Below are 22,168 nucleotides of genomic sequence, written 5' to 3' on the forward strand. Positions count from 1 at the left end.
CAGTCAGCAACACTAGTCGTGTAACATATTCAACAATGTTTCACTGCTCTTCATCAAAGTGCCAATAAAAATCGGCTTCTTAATTAGGAAAATAGGGCTCAACAGGGTCGACTTCTCGAAAAGAGTACTCATAAAAAATGGCGGCTAAACCATACCTCAGGAACACGTGCCTCAAAGGGATGAAAGTTTTAACCGAGGAAAAATATGCACTATGCATGAAATTGTCGATAACGAATGTTTTGGGGCCAAATGTAGAGATCTGATGTTACAAATTCGTGAAACGTCGAGATTGCTTTGAAAAGAGATCAACTTTCTGGGACAGCTCTCTGGGATTTTTTCTTATTTTGAAATAGCACCAGATGTCGACGTTCTATGCATTGCTAAGACATTTGGCAATAAAAACAAATTTTTGATATCGACACTCTCCGAAGTTCGATTGAGCAGAAATGTTGTATAAGAAATTTTCTCGAGAAGACAAAACCTTTAAGCCCTACCGCTAAACGAAAGTCGAAGATCAATTCTTTCTTTGCATCCCTACTCTCTACGGGTTTACTCGTATCATTGTGTTATGAATATACAGTTTTTCTATCAGAAGTCCAAACACATAAATAATTTTTAGTCTTTATTTTTTGTGTAAAAACCTAAGAAAATAACTTAAAATAATATTAACTAATGTCTAATGACTTGAACTAAAATCCCTTTTTCTGAAGCGCTTTGATATCCTGATCACCGTAGTAGTCCTCGCTGCAAAGAAAGTAAAAGAAGAATAAAAATTAATCAATAAATAAAACTTGTTTGCACTGTTATTTGAAGTGATATTTTTCTTTCGACTGTACTCTTTAATTTCCCTAATGATTATCCGCAGCATCTAGAGTTGTGCAATCAATACTGTTAAAAGAACGAAGCTTGCACATAACTCCGGAAATGGCTAACTAACAAGCAGTAATATCTTTAAGCTATTAACGATAACAAATTGGCTATGCTGGAATTGCTATTTTGTTACACATAATTCGAGTGGGTCGGTAAATGGTATACCTTTTCGTTAGCGTTTGAACAATTACAATAAATAATTCATATGCAGAACGGTAATTTAATAATTGGTCTATACAATCAGGTTACCTTCCGCTTCTAGGTAATAAACTGGTTTATTAAACCCTTCGGTATCGTATTAATGTACCCTGTTCCCTTTTCATGTGAACCTCTCACCACTTTTGGCAGGTCTGCGAACAATGCAATTCAGTGATGGTTTTAATACAACTAATCAATGGGCAGTTGTAGTCATCACAGGCAGCCCACCCTGTCCACCCGCCCAGCCTGGCCGTTGTTGTTTGGAAACTCTGCATGGAAAGATGTATATTCCAGCGGAGTACTGCAAACACGTTTGTGCGCTAATCGAATTTCGGCACGTTTCTCAAACAACACCGAGCAGTCGTAAATTAATTAATTAGATTACCAACAGACTGAATGCATCAAAAATCAAATCATCACATCAGAGGGGTCATAGATCGGTGGCGTGGGTTTTCGAGTTTGAGTGAGTCGACTGTGCGTCATTTCCGTATTCACAGCTGTCGAAATTCAGTCACCATGTTGGTTAGAAGTATATTCGTATTGGTTAAGACAACGCTGATGTAATAAAAACTGCTAAGTTAAAAGGGAATACGCTTCCATTGATGCTATTTGTGTGCTTACTTAAAATAAAATCACATGCACCCCTTTTCCGTCAAACAAATTTAATTTTAACACCTATATCTGGTTCTGAATTTTTAATGAAGGGTAAGAAGCGGTAGCGCTTATGAAAATCTGTATCACATGAAAGATCAGCTAGTCCTCTCTTATGCATCTGTTTTCAAGTTATTTGAAATTTGAGTTGAAAAAAAATTACAAACGCTAAACTATATATTACACCGAAACGAGTTAAATTTGTTCCTTCAATTTGTATATTTGTTTAAACTTGACATTACTCCATAACGATAGGAGTAATGTAAGACAAATTTTTGCTTTAAAGCAAAGTGTTACATGTTTTTTTAAATTTTATTTATTTTGAGAATAACGCAGTGCAACAATGTTTTTTGCCTTGGCATATATATATATATATATATATATATATATATATATATATATATATATATATATATATATATATATATATATATATATATATATATATATATATATATATATATATATATATATATATATATATATATATATATATATATATATATATATATATATATATATATATATATATATATATATATATATATATATATATGAGCTTTCGATATATTTTGATGCAACATCAATTTTCCCCGAGTTTAGACCAATTTCAACTCAAGGGACATATATAGACATAGAATTAACGTATTTTAAATATGTTGAATTCATTTTAAAAAACCTAAATTAATCCACCTAGCGGTCAGACCCAGCCTTTCTCATTCAATTTTTTATTTGTAAAAATAGATTTACATGAACGCTTCAATCCAATAAATGTATATTCACTCTTTAGGTTCTAAAATATTGATGTTGTAATCTTTACATATAAAGATGCAGTCAAGTCTGTCTGTCTGTCTGATCCATATAGGCCCGAAAACTACCGAACCGATCGACGTGAAAATTTTTATGTAGGGTTTTTGGTGCCGATAAAGGTTCCTATGATAGTTTGAGACCCCTCCCTCTTCTGGAAGGGAGGGGTCCCATACAAATGAAACATAAATTTCTGCACAACTCAAGAACAAACCAAGCAAATAAAACCGAATTTGGCATGTGGATGTTTTAAGGGGTAACTAATATGTCCATAATAGTTGGATGAAACACAAATTTGTGCACATCTCGAGAACTCATCATCCAAATGGAACAAAGTTTGGCAGGTAAATGTTTTTAGTGGTAACAAATATGTACATAATGGTTTGAAACCCGACTCCCTCTTCTATAAGGGAGGGATCCCATGAAAACGAAACACAAATTTCGCGCAGCTCAAGAACCAAACAAGAAAATACAACCAAATTTGGTATGTGAATGTTTTTAAAGGTAACAAATATGTCCATAATGGTTTGACGCCCCTCCCTCATCTGGAAGTACATGTTTCTTCACAAATGTTTGCACATCTGGCGAACTAATCAACTAATAGGAACCATATTGGCAGGTGAATGTTTTTAGTGGTAACATATATGTTCCATAATCGACCTCAGACAACATTTTGGATTGTAAGATGGCAACTTCCGGTTTCTGGAAAACAGCCGAAAATGGCCGATTTCCCCTCAATATAATAATATCCGGATCTAGAATAATACACAGGAGCTAAAATCGACCACAGATAGCATTTTAAAATTTTAAGATGGCGACTTCCGGTTTCTGAAAACAGCAGAAAATGACCAAATACCACCCAATATGAGTTTTTCTTTAGCCAGTATGCCGTTCAAAATCCAGAAATATTCTCCAAATGCCATTATGAAATCCAAAATGGCGACTTCCGGTGTCGGAGTAACAGCGGCAAATGACCGAATACCACCCAATATGGGTATTTCCGGAACCGTAATGATGCACTGGAGCCACAAATCGACTTCAGACAACATTTTGAATTGTAAGATGGCAATTTCCGGTTTCTGGAAAACAGCCTGAAATGGACGATTCCCATTAAATATTAGTATTTCTGGAACCAGAAAGATGCACAGAAGCTAAAAATTGATCACAGACACAATCTTGGATTTTAAGATGGTGACTTCCGGTGTCTGGCAAACAGCCGGAAATGACCAAATACCATTCAATATGAATGTTTTCGGAACCAGAATTACGCCCAGATGACAGAAATTGATTTCACAGGCAATTTTAAAGTCCAAAATGACGACTTTCGGCTTCTGAAAAACAGTCCAAAGTGACCAAATATCACACAATATGAGTTTTACTTTAACCAGTATCCTAAATACAATTTTGAAATCCAAGATGGCGACTACCGGTTTGTGAAAAACAGCCTAAACTAAACAAATACTATCCAATATGAGTATCTCTGGAACCAGAATGATGCAATGAGCTAACAATTGACCTCAGACACCATTTTAAATTGCTAAATGGCAACTTATAGGCAACAGTCGGAAATGATCGAATAATACTCAATATGGATATTTCCGTAAACGTGATGATGCATAGAAACCAAACATTGACCCTGGACACTATTTTGAATTTGAAGACGACCACTTTTAGTTTCTGGAAATCAACCAAAAATACCTCCCAATATGGGTATTTCCGGTGTCAGATTAATGCCAGAAAGTCTGCTGATAATGACAGAATACCACCCAATATGTATATACTCAGAATTAAGGCGATGTACAGAAGCCAAAAGACGAGGATGTTGTCATTTCGATAAAACCAATCATTTCAAACGATTTGTTATTTGACTTTGATCATATCCTATGGCCGATTCGTCGTGCATTTGCAGACTTCAAACAAACCGCAAGGAATCAATGAACTTGGAACGTTCAAATAGTACGACACCACATTTAAATTATGTTGAGGTCACATATATCGATCAAAGCAGGTATAGTTTTAAATAGTCATGGGCGCAACTACGGGGGGGCTAGGGGGGTCTTCAGCCCCCTCTAGAAAGTGTTTAGCCCCCCCTAGAATTTTCCAGAGAATGATTGTATTCAATATTAATACATTCCATACTACTTATCAGAGCATCAAAATCAACACAAATTGAGATGTCGTCATTCATTAGCTAAGAACTAGTTCTGCACCCAGGATCGTTTCTCAAGCCTAGCTCTCTTACTCATCTTACCAGTCAGATAAGAGCTGTAGTAACTCGTGCTGTATCAAGAAGTTGTCGCCATTTTACTCGGTTTTGGGCTGTGTTTCCTGCGCCCCTTACTCTTTGGTGCCGGTAGGGTTTGCTGAAGAGAAGTGATTTCACAGGGTTGTCGTTCGGCATCCTTACATCGTGACCGGCCCACCGCAACCTATTGTCTTTCGCCAGGTGCGCAATTGGGTTCTCTCCAAGCAGCGCTTGTAGCTAATGGTTCATGCGCTGTCGCCGTTATCCGTCGTCCGTTTGTACTCCACCGTAGATAGTCCACAGCACCTTCCGTTCGAAAACACCAAGAAGACTTCCGTAGAGGACTATCGGTTATATCAGGGTTTTGTAGTTTTTTGTATTGAAGTAGTCATGTCCGATCAGCACTGTGATTGGTGCGTACGTATGTAATGTCTGTGAAGAACGGGCCGTCGATGAGAACGTGGTCAATTGTTTTACTGCACGTTGGTCGAGGAAAGAAAGGGACTTTGGACTGCCAGCCCGTGGGAAGCTGCGAAGTTGGTGCATAGCTGGCCGTTGTCGTTCGTCATGGTGGACAGGCTGTGCGGGCCGATCACCGGCTTATATAAGTCTTTCCTTCCGTTCATGTCCCCAATGACGATCTTGATGTCTCTTCGCGAGCAGCTATCGTAAAGTTTCTCCAGCTGTGCGTAGAACGTTTCTTTTTCTGCATCAGGTCTTCCTTCGTGAGGGCAGTGCACATTGCGAACAGTGTAGTTGAAGGACCAGCCTTTTACTCTCAACAAACACAACCTGTCGCTGATTGCCTGCCACTTCATCACACGACTCTGCATCCTGCACAGCACTATAAAACCGCTACCAAGCTAATTGGTTGTGCCACCGCTTTGGTGGTACTGTGCCTTGCGGTCACAAATCCACCGTACCTTCTCTCTTTTCAGGCAAAGCTCCTGGAGTGCAACGATGTCGAAGTGGCGGGATTCTAGCTGATCCAGTGGAATCCAGTCGACATCCGGGGCGTTGAGCGATCTACTGTTACATGTACCGAGCTTCTAATCGTCGTCCTTATCTCGTCGGCTGGGTCATTGCCTATTGTTCCGGTTCGTTTCGAATTCTTGATTCTTCGTAGTATGTTTATTTTAGTATGCTGCCTTACTAGGGCTGCGATGCCTAGTCTCGCGACGGGGCTGCCGCCATAGGTGTAGCTGGCGAGACACCGCATTTCATAGTTCAGCCGTTCGGTCCGGATCAGTCGCTGTTTGAGCCGCCCCTAGCCTGTGGGGTTCAGACAAGCTGCTCTCTAAGGAGAACAACTACCCCTTTCCTGTCAGCATACGACCAAGTTCCCACCGGTTCACCGGTTTTCCCTTGGTTGCTCGTATCAGTATTGTATCAGTCGGTAACACGTGGAGGTAGGAATAGGGCATTATGCCTTGAACTACACTGGGGTCTATTTTATTCAGCTAGTAGGGGTGTGCTGTTAAAAAGCACTGCCCAGCCATTTATCAAACCTGGCTCTCCTCAATATATAATCAGTGTTGCTGAAAGAGGTTGGCGTTGACGCTGTGTTCAAGATATTCAGTACATCTTCGGAGATTCTATCCCGCAGTGATTTTTCCTGCTGTTACGACACAATTTTAAGTGTTATTAAATAAGCATATTAACTCCTTTTTCCGTCTTTTTTAAATAACATACATGAAAACTAGCCCCCCCTAGAAATTTTCTTTAGTTGCGCCCATGTAAATAGTCTTTGAATTTCTCTTCTTTCCATAACTTTTGAGCCACATATCAAATTGTTATGAAGTATGTTATTTGTAAGTTTAAAAGATGACACGTTCGTATGACACTAGTTTTGTTCAAATAAGTCATGTAATCTTTGAGATAATAGACTTTCGTTGTTTTATTAACAATTTAATACATAACGGTTGCTTAAGTTCGATTATAATCAAATGAAATGGGAACGTGTAGGGCAGCCAAACTTTTAAACCACGATTCAATCATAATTCATCAGTTAACCCTTAACTAGCCCGCTCATCTGATAATAATAATCAAATCGGTTGTGTAGTTTCTGAGATAATGAAGTTTCGTGATTTTCACAAGTCAGCACATTACAAATGAAGTTACAGTTAGATTACAGTAAAATTCAATAGGGTCTTCTGAGGTAGATAGACCATTCATTTGACACTAATTTTGTGGAAATCGGGTCAGCCATCTCTGAGAAAAGTGAGTGAGTCCAAGTAGTCTTCGGAATATAATCCTTTGCATAGCTGGATTTCACATTTTTAAACATAACATGAAAAGTAATAGTCCGACTGCAAAACAAATCAATAGGGTCTTATGGGGCAATTAGACCTTCCATTTGACACTGATTTTATGAAAATCGGTACAGCCATCTCTGAGAAACATGAGTGAGATTAAACAGTCTTCAGAACACGTTTCTTTTCATAACTTTTGAACCACAAGTTCAATCTTTATGAAATTCAAAACTTAAGGGTTTTATAGGTAGCCCGTTCTTTTGAGACCAATTCAAATCGGTTGTGTAGTGTCTGAGATATTGATGTTTCATGATTTTCACATTTTCAAACATAACCTCTAAACTAAAAATCCGATTACAATGAAGTTCAATACGGTCTTATGGGGCAACAAGACCTTTCATTTGCAATTAATTTCATGAAAATCGGTCCAGCCATCTCTGAGAAAAGTGAGTGAGAGTAAAAATCTGCACATACACACACACATACAGAAAATGCTCAGGTCGTCGAGCTGAGTCGAGTGATATATGCCATTCGGCCCTTTGGAGCACTTTTATACTTTCGATTTTGCAAGTGATTGCTATACCTTTCTAGGAGAAAGGCAAAAAGTAAGTCACACTCAACGATACAATAACAACAAATCAACATGATCCTCCCCCTTTTGCGGTAACGGGTCGCATTCTTGGACAGGATCGATAAAAAAAGAGATTTTGAAGTAGAATACTTCTCTCAGGAAGTTCGGCTACATAGGGATGTGAAATGAAAATCTAAAACCGAAAAAAGTGAAAAATATGTCCAATTTCAAATGCTAATAAATCGGTTAGTATTCGATGGATTTCCTTCGTGCTTGCAGCAATAGATTGGAAAATCTTCTAAGATTCTTCCCAAAAGAAGATAATTGTAATTATATTATTCACACTATTGTACTATTGAAAATAGTCAAGCCTTGTCAAAACGAAAAATTCGGCCTCTGATTGGTCGTTATATGATTGCTTCCCAAGCACGGTCGACAGAATCATATACCTTGCAATTCAAAACATGCTATTTGGCCTATATAAGAGCCTGTTTCAGCCGAAGCCGCTCATTATAGTTCTAGACAGCGACAACAGCAGTCGTCCTCCCTTAGCAACAGCACCAACAGTGCAGTGGATACCAGCGATGGCGGAAAGCGGCCACAGCTGTGGCGTAGCAATGAATAGCGCACTAGTTGCACCGGATTCCAGCAACGATAGCAGCTGGGCCAGCTGATGCAGGGACAGTGGATACCAATGGCAGCGTATAGCGGCCATAACTTGGCATGGCTATGGATAGCGAACTAGTTGCAGCGGATCTCAGCATCGATAGCGGCTGTTATCACTGACAGTGTGTTCTAATAAGAAGCGTTGCTTCAATATAAAGAGGCTGTCAGTGGTCAATGCAATTATAGCACTGCAAAGTTAGCTCTCGCGCTATGAAAATAATAAAATTTGTCACAACGTGGGGTACATAGCGGCTAGAAATAAAGAGACGGTCTCTTTCCCATCGAAACGCGAAACGGTTCGGAGCTTCAATAAACGTTGATCTCCTCAGTAGTTAGTTTAATTCAAATCTTGTGTGGTGCTTAACGAGAGCAAAGCCGAAAACCCCGATTCTGCTTTGAACAGATACTAAAATGAACAACAAATTGTCCTTTTCAGAATGAAATGAAAACTTGAGTTAAAATTTTCTAATGAGTTAATTCACATTTTGTAATTTATAAACATTATAATTTTACTTTAACGTACTGAATTATCTTTTCGTTCAGTCATGAACACGACAGCCGAAACTTTCATTATCTGCATAAAAATCAATTTTTCGCATAATCAAAATTTAAAAACAAGCCCCAATAACAAGCAACTTCCTATATTATTGAAAATGGCCAATCCTTGTTGAAGCGCGAAATTCGATTGATCTGGTTGGTCGTTAACATTATTGCTTCCCAAGCACAGTCGACAGAAACATAGACCAATTTAAAATGTGCTCTTTGTCAGTATAAGGGAAAGGATGTGAAATATCGGCTGATATGGCTATCGATAGTTTTCGATGATTTCTTACTAATATCGATAACAATCGATAAGTTTAGCATCTCTCCCTTAGCATCTCTTCTCCCTTAGCAGCAGCACTAGCAGTGCAGTGGATACCAGCGATGGCGGAAAATGGCCACAGCTGTGGCGTAGCAATGCATAGCACACTAGTTGCAGCGGATCTCAGCAACGATAGCGGCTGATGCAGTGAGGCACTTTAGTGAAATGCAGTCTCTGTGCGATAGTGGTCACTAGTGAATGCATTCAATGAAAAGTTGACTTATTTTGACAACACGTGAGCCGTCTAGTTTTGAGTGTTAAATCAGCATTTCACTGTTTACTTCATCACAACGAATACTTTGTTCGCACTGTCAGTGATAACGCAAAGGTGTAATCGGCATCTTATCCGATACTAAATTGAACAACAAATTGTCCTCTCCAGGATGAAATTAAAACCTGATGAATAAATTTCATCTCAAAATTAAAAAATTGTCAAGCCCCAACCATAACAAGTAACTTACTATATTATTGAAAATAGTCAATCCTTGTTGAAGCGCAAAATTCGATTGATCTGATTAGTCAACGTTTATTGACTGACTAGAAAAAATGACTGACAGCCGGGTTATCTTTCTTGAAAAAGTATTCTACCTCATCCTTGCGGTCGTGGCTTTGCACACAACCCTCCTGTTTTTTATTCTTTGATTTTCAGGTTTTCAATCCAAATGTGACATTCTTAATCCCGCCAGAAAAAAAACCGTAGGTCACGCCAGTGTTATTCGAATATTATCAAACTAATTTCTAATGAACTAGATTAGCGAGGTTATGTCTTTTTTCCGTATGCAGACAACTGCCTGTACTTCCTGAACCGTCCAAGAAATACTTGATTCACATGTCGGTAATACGTGAAAGGTACAAGAGAATTTTTTGAAAGTGAAATATATCTAGAAAACCTGAATGGATCCACCTAGCGGTGAGACCCACCTTTCTCATTCGAACTTATTATTTGTTAAAATAGATTTGCACGAAAACTAAATAAATTTTTGTTAGCCAACAGCACAACTATTCCGAACATTTAAAACTTAACATTCACACACATTTGAGCATACAATAACACATACACATGCAAATAACATGAAAAAGATATGTTTCAAATACATCACGCTAAAAATCCAGATGACTACTTCTGGTTGCCGGAAAACATCCTAAAATAGCCAATTGTTGCCTAATTATGCGGCAACTAGTACTTTCATTTGTGACAAATTTTGTGAAAATCAGGCCAACCATTTCTGAAAAAAAAATGAAGTAGGGGAACTGTTCCATTATTCTTCTCATTAAGCCGATATTCACGAAAAATGCACGGATTAAACACCAAATTTTCACGAAACCATTGAACAAATAAACTTAATATGCTTACGTGCTCTTATAGAATCGTTCAGCATTGTATATTTAGTAAAATTAGCTAGATATATCCTGAGTTTTGTAAAACGAACTATTTTTTTTACAACGCTTCCATCTCAAAACTTGAATCACTGCTCAATTATTCATCTCACGCCGCCCCCATATTAACACACTGTTAATCATGAATGAATCACATTATCATGAATGAACGTAGCCGTAGCCCATCGTAGTAAGTTACCTAGATATCCGCTGCAGTTGTCTACATGCAAAATTGATAACCTAGGTAACCACTACAGTGCTGTAGATTTATGTCAATTATGTCGGAATAATTCAACATTTTCAGTATGATTTTTTCGTATTAACTGAAACTGATTTAGCAACTTTTGATTTTCTTCGACGCAGTGAAAACAGATGAAAATACATACAGTTGAAATTTAGGAATTATATAAATTCATCTCATATATTTCTGCTAATTCAAGCTTATTTCAGGAAATTTGAGGTGAACATTTCAAAGATTAAAGTATCCATAGCGTAGTAAGTGGTTTTGTTTAGTAATCACTGGTGGGATCCGCTAACCGAATTCAAATCGTTATTTCAAAGGAAGTGACTTACATTGACATCAATACCAAAAATCGACGTAAAATAACACTTTCTTATAGTTTCCTAACAATGCTGCATTAAATTTGTGCATTTATGGCTAAAATATGCGCTTTTCTTCTAACCCTTTTCAAATGAGCCTTAAATCATTCTGACAACGAGATTCGCCCACCTCTATTTCGCCTTAAAGCATTCTGACAACAAGATACGCCCATTTTTCTTTCGCCTTGTTTTTATTTTTTCTTCAGTTGCGCCCCTTTAAATGCGCCTTTATTTTGAAAACAAAAGTTGATCCGCCCTTTACTGTCGCCTGTTTACGAAATATTTCGCAAATAAGCCCGTTGTTTCAAAACAATGTAAAGGGCCTAGTTCCAAAGTATCTTTTGTTTTGGGTAAACTGTTTTGTCACCCTTTACTAAAAACTTAATTTAAATAATTTAATCGATTTATACAAAAGAAAGGATTCTTGCCATGAATTGTGTGAGTCTTTTCGGAACCAGTGGTGTAATAAAACGATTTGTTTACATTTTGTTAGTTGCGCCCTAAAGGCTAATCACTCTGGAAATAGTCATATCGCTATATTTATTGCTCGTGTTTTGTAAGATTTGGACCACTTTGATCTGTTTTGGTTAAACAAACGAAAACAATTACTTACAAGAATAAAAAAAGTTATTTAGCTTGCATTGAAAATAGATACTCTTAGGAATGTATTCATAAAAATTCAATCTAGACCTTGTGCTTGTTCTTCAAAATGCTCCTGTGGCTTGTACGATAACTGGAACCCCATTCTAGAGTAAAAAAACTGACAAAAGTAACTTTCGCACTAAAGTATGTTCATCTTTCGAAGCAATTTACGTACGCCATCAGCAATTCACAGTTTTTCTAAATATTTCTATTGTCGCTTCTCTACAAAATTTAGCGAATTGGCGATTAGCGTTTCGAAGGCCAAAATTTTAGCGACGCTAACAGTTTCGCTAACCAGCTCAAAAATTAGCAGTATCGCTAAATCGCTAACTGAATTTTAGCGTAGCTAATTAGCGAATTAGCGGAAAGGTGCTCACCACTGGTAGTAATTAAAATAAGAAGTGGTCCGCTAGTGATGAAAAAAACTTTGGTTGGCTGCTGAACGAGTTCCGTTGTAGCCGTATAGAGCAATGCGCGGATTTTTGTTTTCTGAGGTGGGTGATTGAATTAAATGAGTTTTCGAGTGCTGATGCCCGACTGTAATATCAAATATAGTGCTTTTAAGTAAATTTTTGAGGATTTTACTTTATGAGGAATCTAAAAGGAAATAAGAAAAATCCATTCCATGGATTAGCAGATTAGTTTAAGAAGAAAAAATGCGTTTTTTTCCGTTTCCAATTGTGTTTTCATGTTGTATGAGATGAATATATGGGCTGAGATGAATAATGAAGCAGTTCCCCTATGTTTCTTTTCAAAACGTGATTTTACTTTTTATGCATAACGGACAAAAGGAGCGTCTATGGGAAACCCTCTTTCACCTTCGTTTAAGGGAACATACTTCAGAACTCTGGTAAGCTAAGAGAAACTCGGAACATATTTTTCAGGAACATCACTCTATTAGCGAATATCTTTATTCCATAAGACATAAACTACCAGGTTACAGAATGAGAATGAGAAAGTGAGAGAGAACGAGAGTGAGAGGAAGTGTAAGAGAATGTGAGAGATATTAAAAAAAGGGAGAGAGGATAAGAGAAAGTAAGAGAGAGTCAGAAAAAGTGTGAGAGAGTAAAAGAAAGGGAGAAAAAGAATGATAGAGAGAGTGGGAGAGAGAGTAAAAGAGAGTGAGTGACAAAGAGAGAGAGAGAGAGAGAGAGAGAGAGAGAGAGAGTGACGGAGAGATCGTTACAGAGAGAGATAGAGTGGCAGAGTGAGGGGGACAGAGAGAGTGGCAGAGAGAACGTTACAGAGAGAGAGTGACAGAGGGAGAGAGAGATACATAGACATGGAGAGTAGGAGAGAGGGGGCAGATTCGGACACTTTTTCTATCTTGATTTTTAATATTTTTGTGTTAACTTTTAAAAATTCTGAATTCATCCTGGCTGTTACTTGAACATCGGAGTATCATATAAGCGTGCTAGTTGTGTGCGTTGATGCGATGTCGATTGATTTATTTGAATTTTTCAAAATTGCTTTTTTGTCCGAATGTGCCCCGTGTGTGGGGTAGTTTAGGACAGTCCTGGGGCACATTCAGAGAGTGTTGAAAAACTTTTCTAGATTAATGTTTTTAAAAACTTAGCAAACTGGCTATGAGAAGGGAAGGATACAAGAACTATGCCATTTTCTCGGCAATGTTTGATTGGGTCAAAGTGTAATGGCATTCGTGATTGTCAAACAACAGCAAATTGGTCCACTGACGCTGCTTTCTGGAACCTTATTCAAGTGTTCCAGAACTTTGAGAAACAATTTTTCAATCGCCTTGGTATACGGTACGTCAATCCATAATTCATGTGAAAATTTTCGATCAAATATTTCTCTAGAAATGTTTCTTCCACGTTCGTAAATACTTGTTGATCTGAGTTTTTAGACGAGAAGCTCTCTGATTTTTCCATTTTTAGTTTCTTTGATTTTTCAGACGACAGACCAAGATACTTTTTTTAATTCCGCAGGTATCAAAAGCGTGTCTCGAAGACATTGTTCCGTTAGAAACTCTACACAGCTCATCTTCGTTGATGCTTGCTCTATCGGTTTTCCTTCCCTAGTAACAATATTGGTTTTATAAAAGTTTTATAGCATTTAATGCAGCCAAAACAGCGCTATAAAACTTTGATAAAACCAGTTTTGATACTTGGGTTCTGTAGTTCCGAACCATTTTTAGGACTGAGAATCAGTCTAAATCGATTTTTGGAACTAAACAACAAACAAATACAAATTTGGTTAGTGTCCGAATATGCCCCATGAACGAGGTCCGAATGTGCCCCACCACCATTCGAAGACAAATCTTAATTTTATCTAATAAATAAGATAAAGGGGAACTGCTCCATTATTCATCTCATTAAGCCGATATTCACGAAGAATGCACGGATTAAACACCAAATTTTCCCGAAATCATTGAACAAATTAACTAAATATGCTTACGTACTCTTATGGAATTGTTTAGCATTGTATATTTAGTAAGATTAGCTAGATTTATCCTAAATTTTGTAAAACAAAACCATTTCTCACAACGGTTCCATATCCATCTCAAAACTTGAATCACTGCTCAATTATTCATCTCACGACGCCCCCATATTCATCACACTGTTAATCATAATTGAATCACATTATCATGAATGAACGTAACCGCAGCCCGTCGTAGTAGGTTACCTAGATATCCGCTGTAGTTGTTTACGTGCAAAATTGGTAACCTAGGTAACCACTACAGTGATGATTTTTTCGTGTTAACAGGAACTGATTTGGCAACTCTTGATTTTCTTCAATGCAGTGAAAACAGATGAAAATACATACAGTTGAAATTTAGGAATTGTAGAAATTCATCTCATATATTTCTGCTAATTCAAGCTTGTTTTAAGAAATGCAAGGTGATCATTTCATAGATTGAAGTTTTCTTAGTTTAGTGAGTGATTTTGTTTAGTGATTGAAATAAAAAGTGGTCCGCTAGTGATGAAAAAAACTTTGGTTGGCTGCTGAACGAGTCCCGTTGTAGCCGTATAGAGCAATGCGCGGATTTTGTTTTCTGAGGTAGTTGATTGAATTAAATTTGTTTTCGAGTGCAGATGCCCGACTATAATATCAAATTAAGTGCTTTTAAGTGAGTTTTTGGGGATTATACTTTACTTGAATTTCTAAATCTCTCACTCAGAAATTCTCCTTCCAACTTCAAGCTCAAACAGTTGAAAACATGCATGAAAAATGGCACTGTGTTGTTTTCGTGAGTAATAAACAACCAAGAGCTGTCAAACTTTATGGTAGCTGTTGGTGGAAGAGCTGCCAACTTACTTATATTTTTTGTTTGGTTGAAAATTGCACCATTTGGGTTGTTTAAGCTCTGTCCGAAACTGCCCCCCTTTCCCCTACCATAGTGACAGAAAGAGAGAGAGTAACAGTGTGAATGAGTGTGAGAGAAAGATAGAAAACGAGAGAAAGAGATCAAGAGAGGAAGAGAGAATAAGACACATGGAGAGAGAGAGAGAGAGAAAGCGAGAAAGGAATAGAATGTGTGAGAGGGAGAGATAACAAGAGTGATATAGGAAAAAAACAGAGAGAGGAAGAAAGAAAATGATAAGGTATCATGAAAACAGACAAAAAGTTAAAAAGAATGTAACAGAATGTAGACAAAGAATAAGTGAGTGAGGTAAATATAAAGTGAGAGGTAAGGATAGTATGAAATAGATAAAGAGAGGTACAATATGAAAGAAGAAAACAGTGCACAATGGTACAGAAACCGAATTTGGGAAGCAATTTGGATGTTGAGCTCGATGGAAATATTTCAGAGAAAAACTATATTCTAGAAAGTTTTGAATATAATACAGCGCTTATTAAAAAACATCAAAAATTAGCGTGACCCAAATTTCTGATGAAATCAAGTATCTAATTTATTTGAACTAATTTTTATTTTTAACAGCGGCTTTTACCCGTTAACACTCAAGTTCATTAAGGCATACAATGTGTGCAGCAGGGGAAGCGAAAAATAAGCGAACTGAAAATATGATACAGATTTGGAAAAATATACCGCATCCAGACGGGACTTGAACCCGCAATCTCCCTGTCTCCGGCATGGTGTTTAGACCAATTAAACTGCTGGAACGGTGGTGCTTTGCAAGCGTCATTTATACGGCTGAAAGGAATGTCAGCAATGTGTGTAGTTAGGGATGAGCAATAGAATAAGTCGGCAGTGGAATGTGATACGCATATAGATTGTGGAACGGTACCACCGTCCCAATAGTTTAATTGGTCTAAACACCATTCCGAAGACAGGTAGATTGCGGGTTCAAGTCCCGTCTGGATGCGGTATATTTTTCCAAATCTGTATCATATTTTTAGTTCGCTTATTTTTCGCTTCCCCTGCTGTACACATTGTCTGCCTTAATGAAATCAAGTATCTAACCTTTTTATCTTTGTAGATAGAAGTAAAAGTTGTCCTACAAAATTGAAGCTCTGTTAGTTTTAAGCAACTTTATTCTCTTTGGATGGTTGATTTTTCTCGGTGAGAGAGAAAGAGAATAAAATTATACAGTGACAAAAACCCAAATATTTAAGCAACTTTGTATGATTTTTTTTCTCTATCTAAAAGCAGTCAGTTTTTTACGCGGTGGATAGATACCTCGTAAAATACCACGTAAAAAAACCGCGGTAATTCGAAAATCCGCATAAAAACGCGGTAATTTAAAAATCCTCATAAAAAATTGCGCTAATTGAAAAATCCGCGTGGAAAAACTGCGGTAATTCAAAAATCTACGTGAAGTAAACCACCAAGAAAGACTTTAGAAAAAAACCCGAGATGCTCTGCGACCAGTATTCAAAATTGTTCTCTTTGTCGGTCATTTCGGATCTTTCGAAAGGGCGGAGGATTTTTTTTTGACTAAGTCTTTTACTAAATAAAAAATTACACGTCGTTGGTTCCCGACCCGCGTTCATTCGAGAACCCCCTGAAAGTTTGTTTGAATTAGCACGGAATCGCGTTAAAAAACCGCGTAATTCAAAAATTATCGTAAAGTACCGCGTTAATTCAAAAATCCACGTCAAAAAACTCGTAGAAAGCGTGGCTGTAACTAATTTTGATTAAAAAAAATAACACTTTTTGCGCTCTAACTTTCTTATTTTTATTTTCACATCAACACTGTTTTTGAACGAGTTTTGAAATTTTTTAAGAAAAACAAATTGCAATTCTAACCTCGTGAATATTTCAATTCCACTCAAAGTTATCAATGATTTTTATAGGAAAATGTCTATTCCATTTGTTTGTAATTTTTTTTTTGGGCAAGCATAAACTGTTGGTTTCAATTTGAATGGCATATTAAACTCTATATATATATATATATATATATATATATATATATATATATATATATATATATATATATATATATATATATATATATATATATATATATATATATATATATATATATATATATATATATATATATATATATATATATATATATATATATATATATATATATATATAATTTAGTAATTTTCATTCAAAAACATGAAAAAAATCACAATAATTTTATATTTTATGCATTTAAAAGCGCACAGATTTGTTTTCTTGGTATATTTTCTTGCAACTATAAATAATTAGGTATCTTTAATTTGATCCAGAAAGATTAAAAATATTATTAGTTATGAATTTTTGAAAGTTCAATTCATTGTTTTTCATGGTCACCCTATCTCGAAACTGGATACTCATGGATCTTTCGTCTCTAGGACGACCAGCTCTGAAATAGGATGACCATAAATAAGAGTTTAATTTGATGTATTTTTCTTTCATTCATCGCTTCATCATATGTAACAACCTTGAAGAAGGAAGTTTTTTTTTCTAAAATATTATTATAGAGCTCTAGACCCAAACCCTAGAGTTAGACAGAAATAAAAAGACAATGCAAGAAATAAAAAGAGAGACATAGAATGAGCAAAAGAGAGAAAAAGAACGACAGAGAAAACACAGAGGAAAGAGAGAAAGAGTGAGAAAGGCAGGGCCGGATTAAGATGCTGGGGGCCCGGGGCAGATTTGTTTGTGAGGCCCTCTTTTCTTAAAACATTTAGAGGTATCGTTCTGGAATGTGACGAGCAAAAAAAAAGGTCGACCTAGGACTTGGGGGACTCCTTCAATCAGGAGGCCCGGGGCATTTGCCCCCTTTGCCCCTCCTCAAATCCGAGCCTAGACAAAGGTTTTGCTTCCCGGTTGGGAGGTTTCAGCTGAATCTTCCATTTCAAAAATATTGTCTGATCAATGTCTAATCAAATTTCATTTAGCTTCGGCAGCTTCGAATCATCTTTATAATCTTTGCTTGTTTTTGCTATAATTGTATGCATAAACTACAGATAGGTAATTTTAGATTTAAAGTTCCATATTTCGTTACTTACTTTAACATCCGATAGTTTCAATATATTTTTTTACCTGGTTCCCTGAACCACGAGGCATAAATACTGTTTCAATAAATTATTGAACGACACAAGCTGTTCTGGTTGACGCCCGTAAAACTTAAAACTTCATTTAAATTCAACCTATGAGCCTCCGCGGATATTTACCATATCCAAGTCCGTTTGTATTGATTGATACTATTACTCTAGAGAATTCGACTCTAGAGATCTCGTGTCTGAAAATTTGAAATATGAAACTTTCGAAGAATACCTAATTTGTTCATGAACCACCAACAGACAACGGGTTTTACTAACATATCTTAAGATTTAAACTCCAGGAAGGTTATGATTATCTATGAACCTCGAAATATTATTTTCGTTTCTAGAAAGTACAGTTCTAGGAGTTCATGGACAGGAGTGCCCGGGAGTCTGTATTGAGCAGAATAACTTACAACAATTCTCTGGTATAACTTGCAGTTGTTTCCTTTTATACGCGTCAATGAGCCTCAATACAATAATCAAACCATAGATTAACAGACACAACACTTCGAACAAATTTTCAATAAAATGGTCGTTTGGATGATACCAGTACTTTAGAAGAGTTACACTAGCACCACAGACTAACAGACGTAACACTGGAACCTAGCTCCATCGCCACAAAAAACGTTCATTTCAAATTTTCATTCGAATAACAGTCATCACGCGAAAATGTCGTCTGGGGCGCTGTCATGCAATCTCATACATATTTTGTAGTTCCTCATATGACACATACAATAACGCTGGCGCTGATGTCGAAATACATGACGCAGCGCGAACACGACAGCAGATGGTGCTAGTGTTACTAACGTAAAGTACTGGAATCATGCAAACTACGATTTTATTGAAAATTTGTTCGACGTGTTATGTCTCTTAGTCTGTTCTAGCACCCTCTGCCGCCGTGTTCGTGCTGCGTTATGTTTTTTGACATCAGCGCTAGCGTACGTACATGTGTCACATTGGGAACCACAAAATATGTATGAGATTTCATGACAGCGCCCCAGAATTCGTTGTCGCTCTATGACCGTTATTAGTTTAGAAATTCGCAATGATTGTTTTTTTTTTGAGGCGATGGAGCAAGGTTCCAGTGTTGCGTCTGTTAGTCTGTGATTGAACTATACCCACCGTCAAAAACATGTACACAGGACATGTTGGCAGATCTCACGATCTTTTTGTAAGAGAAACAGAACATTCTCAGAAATTTCTTATAAACTTCATACTCTGAGATAACCTTACTAATTGATCGATACCTCGTGAAAAATTGACGAAAACTGTAGATGAAATAAATTTCACATCTTGTGTAACATGCGTTATTCTGATAACAAATAGGTACTTATTGTACCCTTAAATATGAGTTAAATAATACAATTCTGTGCTACAATCCTTCAAATGTGATTGTGGGTAAACGAGTGCGAGAGGTTGTGCGTGAGCATTTCGTCTTAGGACATGTGCACAAAACCAACGGCCTACATCACTGTGATCAATTGCATGTCATGTAATCAATTGCACAGCACTATTTTATTTTTATACAAACGTCGTACTCCTCAACAATGAAGTAATACCGCTTACGTCTTTGTCGAAGGGCAAAGTTCACGGACCTAAGATCAACAGTTGGTACCAACCGACATAAACGTCAGCATAATTTATCATAACCCCTCCCCATCAGCATTTACCAACCACACAAATATTATTGTTAACCTATAGAAATGCATTCTCGCGCATGCAGACATGACACATAAGCACCTAAGCGAACTGCAGCCCGGCTGCTTATCAGTACGAGAGATGTTAGAGTACAAAATAATGCAAAATTAAACATAGCTTCCACTCGATTAGCATCGGGTTAAAACAAAAGTACAATGGCAGGTCTCGTTCCAAGAGTGGCCACAAGGTAGACTGTCAATCGTAGACAGAAACGACTAAACGAAGTGAGAGGGGGGACAGAGAGAGAGCGCGATAAATAGAAAGAGGGCAGTTGGACAGTGGTGATGGGCTTGTGACATAATGGAAGTACTTGTTTAGACTATGCATGAACGGACACCAGTAGTACGTGATTTTTTTCTAGTTTTTTTATTTTTCAATTGTTTTTTTTTCTCTTAGGTTTCCCTCGGTATAAGGCTTTGAATTTTCCAATTTTTACATACAAATGAAATCTCTTTTCTACAGAAAAGTTTTTATCTTGATCTGCTTCAGGGAATGCGCCCCCAGTCGGGGTAATCGTACAATAGAGTTGTCAGTGTGGCAGAATGCGGTACAAAGTGTTTCTCTAGACTATCTCAAGAATACCGTTTCAAAGGGTTGGTGCATTTACGTCATCTTAACTAAGAGGAACGAAAATAAATAATTAAAAACTGTGTTCACTGATCTAGCAAAGCTTCAATTTCCTAGGGGGTTTAAAATCGACGAACTGTAGTAAAATGGCTGCTTAGATATTTCGAAGTTTTCTTAGAAATTTTTAGCAAATTTGAGTATTCCTCGCTGACTATCACTTATCTAAATTCTTTACTTTAATAACAGTCTCTTATCCTCCGGCGGTCAGGATGTTCATCGGAGGATCTTCCAGAATGAAAACGCTACTTCTTAGAAACTAGCTCCGCTGCAGTCCCTAGCGTCTTGGTGTCTAGGTCTCAAGGTCTTCCAGAAGTACATTCGCGATTATTTTTTTTTTTATAGTTTGGATTCTGGTTTGTTTTCTGTGTTACTAGCTAGATTTAGTTCTCCTTTGCGGCTGGACGATTTGATTTAACGTTAGCTTTCGCACCAGAGTTTGTCTGGACTAGACCGGCGAGGAGTTCACTCTTACGGATGCTTTTCAAGTCCAAATCACCGTAGTAGTCTTCACTGTAGGGGGTGTAAATGAGAGATGTGAAGTTAAATGCGATGTTGTGAGGTGAAAGTCGACGGTTAAAAATGTGTTTTGCATTAGCGACAACTTCATTGAGTTGAGAGAAGGTGGAAAACATAAACTGGTGTGTGTTAGAGAATTTTGGAAAAAATAACTAGTGTCCAACTAGTGAGTGCGTGTCGGTTAGAATGCACAGGAAATAATCAATTGTTTCTTACCATCCGGGAACGTCTTCTGGGTCTTCGCAGTTTCCGGTACCCTCAGCATCTCCGATTTTGAACACTGTTCCGATCGGGCAGCCGTATTCACGGGCCACTCCTTCCAGACAGATGTAGTATTTTCGGCAATCCTCTGGGTGTGCGTGTCGCGAAAACGATCCTGCGTTGGAGATTTCGCCGGCAGCCGGACAATTGAATCCGTTAGCCACCTCTGGAAACGAATTGAAAAGTACCGATCAATAAGATGGTGTCGAAGACAACCTAAAGGGCATTCTGTACATACCTTCGTTTCTGCACTCAGGTACCTGATCGGCCCACATACAGACACGAGCTTCCCGGTCGTACGCCAAACCAGGAGCGCACTGGTAGCGGGAGGCTTCACCATTCCAGCAGTTCCAGAACACGGCACAATTGCCTGGATCAGCGAAGATACCGTACAAGCGCTCGCAATGGGGAGTTGAGACTGGTGGTTCTAAAAGAGGTTTTAATATGTTAATATACAAATATACAACAGAAAACCGTAGACTTGAAAACAACCACAAACTATGTTCACATTTTAATTTGTTAAGATCAGACAGAAAATTATTTGATTCAAATTCAAATAGAAATATTTCTTTAGACTAGCTAGTAACATTGCATTAAAAACCCTCCCACCACTGTTTCACGTGAACGTAGAATTAATCATCGCTCGGGATAACCGAAATAAAAAATGCCGATTAACACCGCAAGCCACATCAGAAAGCCGGGTGTGCCACGGGACAAAACCAGTTGTAATCCCCATCGCAAATCAGTTGCTAGTTGGCTCATACCCTGGCAGCACCAGCGCTATTGTGGGATTGTTGTAAAGTTCATAATATCATCCGGATGCAAAAATTAGGTTTTCCTTTAGGATCACTGTAGAGTGGGTCTGAAGTGCGCACGGTAAAGCTCGAATAGGACCATGTATCTATGTAGGTGTGTGTGTT

The 22,168-nt window shown here is 37.5% G+C and overlaps 1 protein-coding gene across 2 annotated transcripts in view; it reads right to left on the reverse strand.

The window, feature by feature from the left end:
- Positions 1-609: 609 nt before the first annotated feature.
- The window catches only part of LOC129719746 (protein obstructor-E), a 67,815-nt gene continuing 46,256 nt past the window's right edge, over positions 610-22,168 (reverse strand). Inside the window, exons 3-5 of one of the 2 annotated variants that reach the window (XM_055671150.1) lie at positions 21,487-21,675; positions 21,204-21,414; positions 610-744 (exon numbers count right to left, since the gene is read on the reverse strand). In XM_055671150.1, the coding sequence (XP_055527125.1) occupies positions 690-744; positions 21,204-21,414; positions 21,487-21,675 (455 nt within the window). In that variant the 3' untranslated portion in view covers positions 610-689. Of the gene's footprint in view, positions 745-20,187; positions 20,982-21,203; positions 21,415-21,486; positions 21,676-22,168 lie in introns of those variants that run through there. The other variant, XM_055671146.1, reaches the window with a different exon arrangement.

Source organism: Wyeomyia smithii, chromosome 1, assembly GCF_029784165.1.
Source record: "Wyeomyia smithii strain HCP4-BCI-WySm-NY-G18 chromosome 1, ASM2978416v1, whole genome shotgun sequence".
Lineage (NCBI taxonomy): Eukaryota > Metazoa > Arthropoda > Insecta > Diptera > Culicidae > Wyeomyia > Wyeomyia smithii.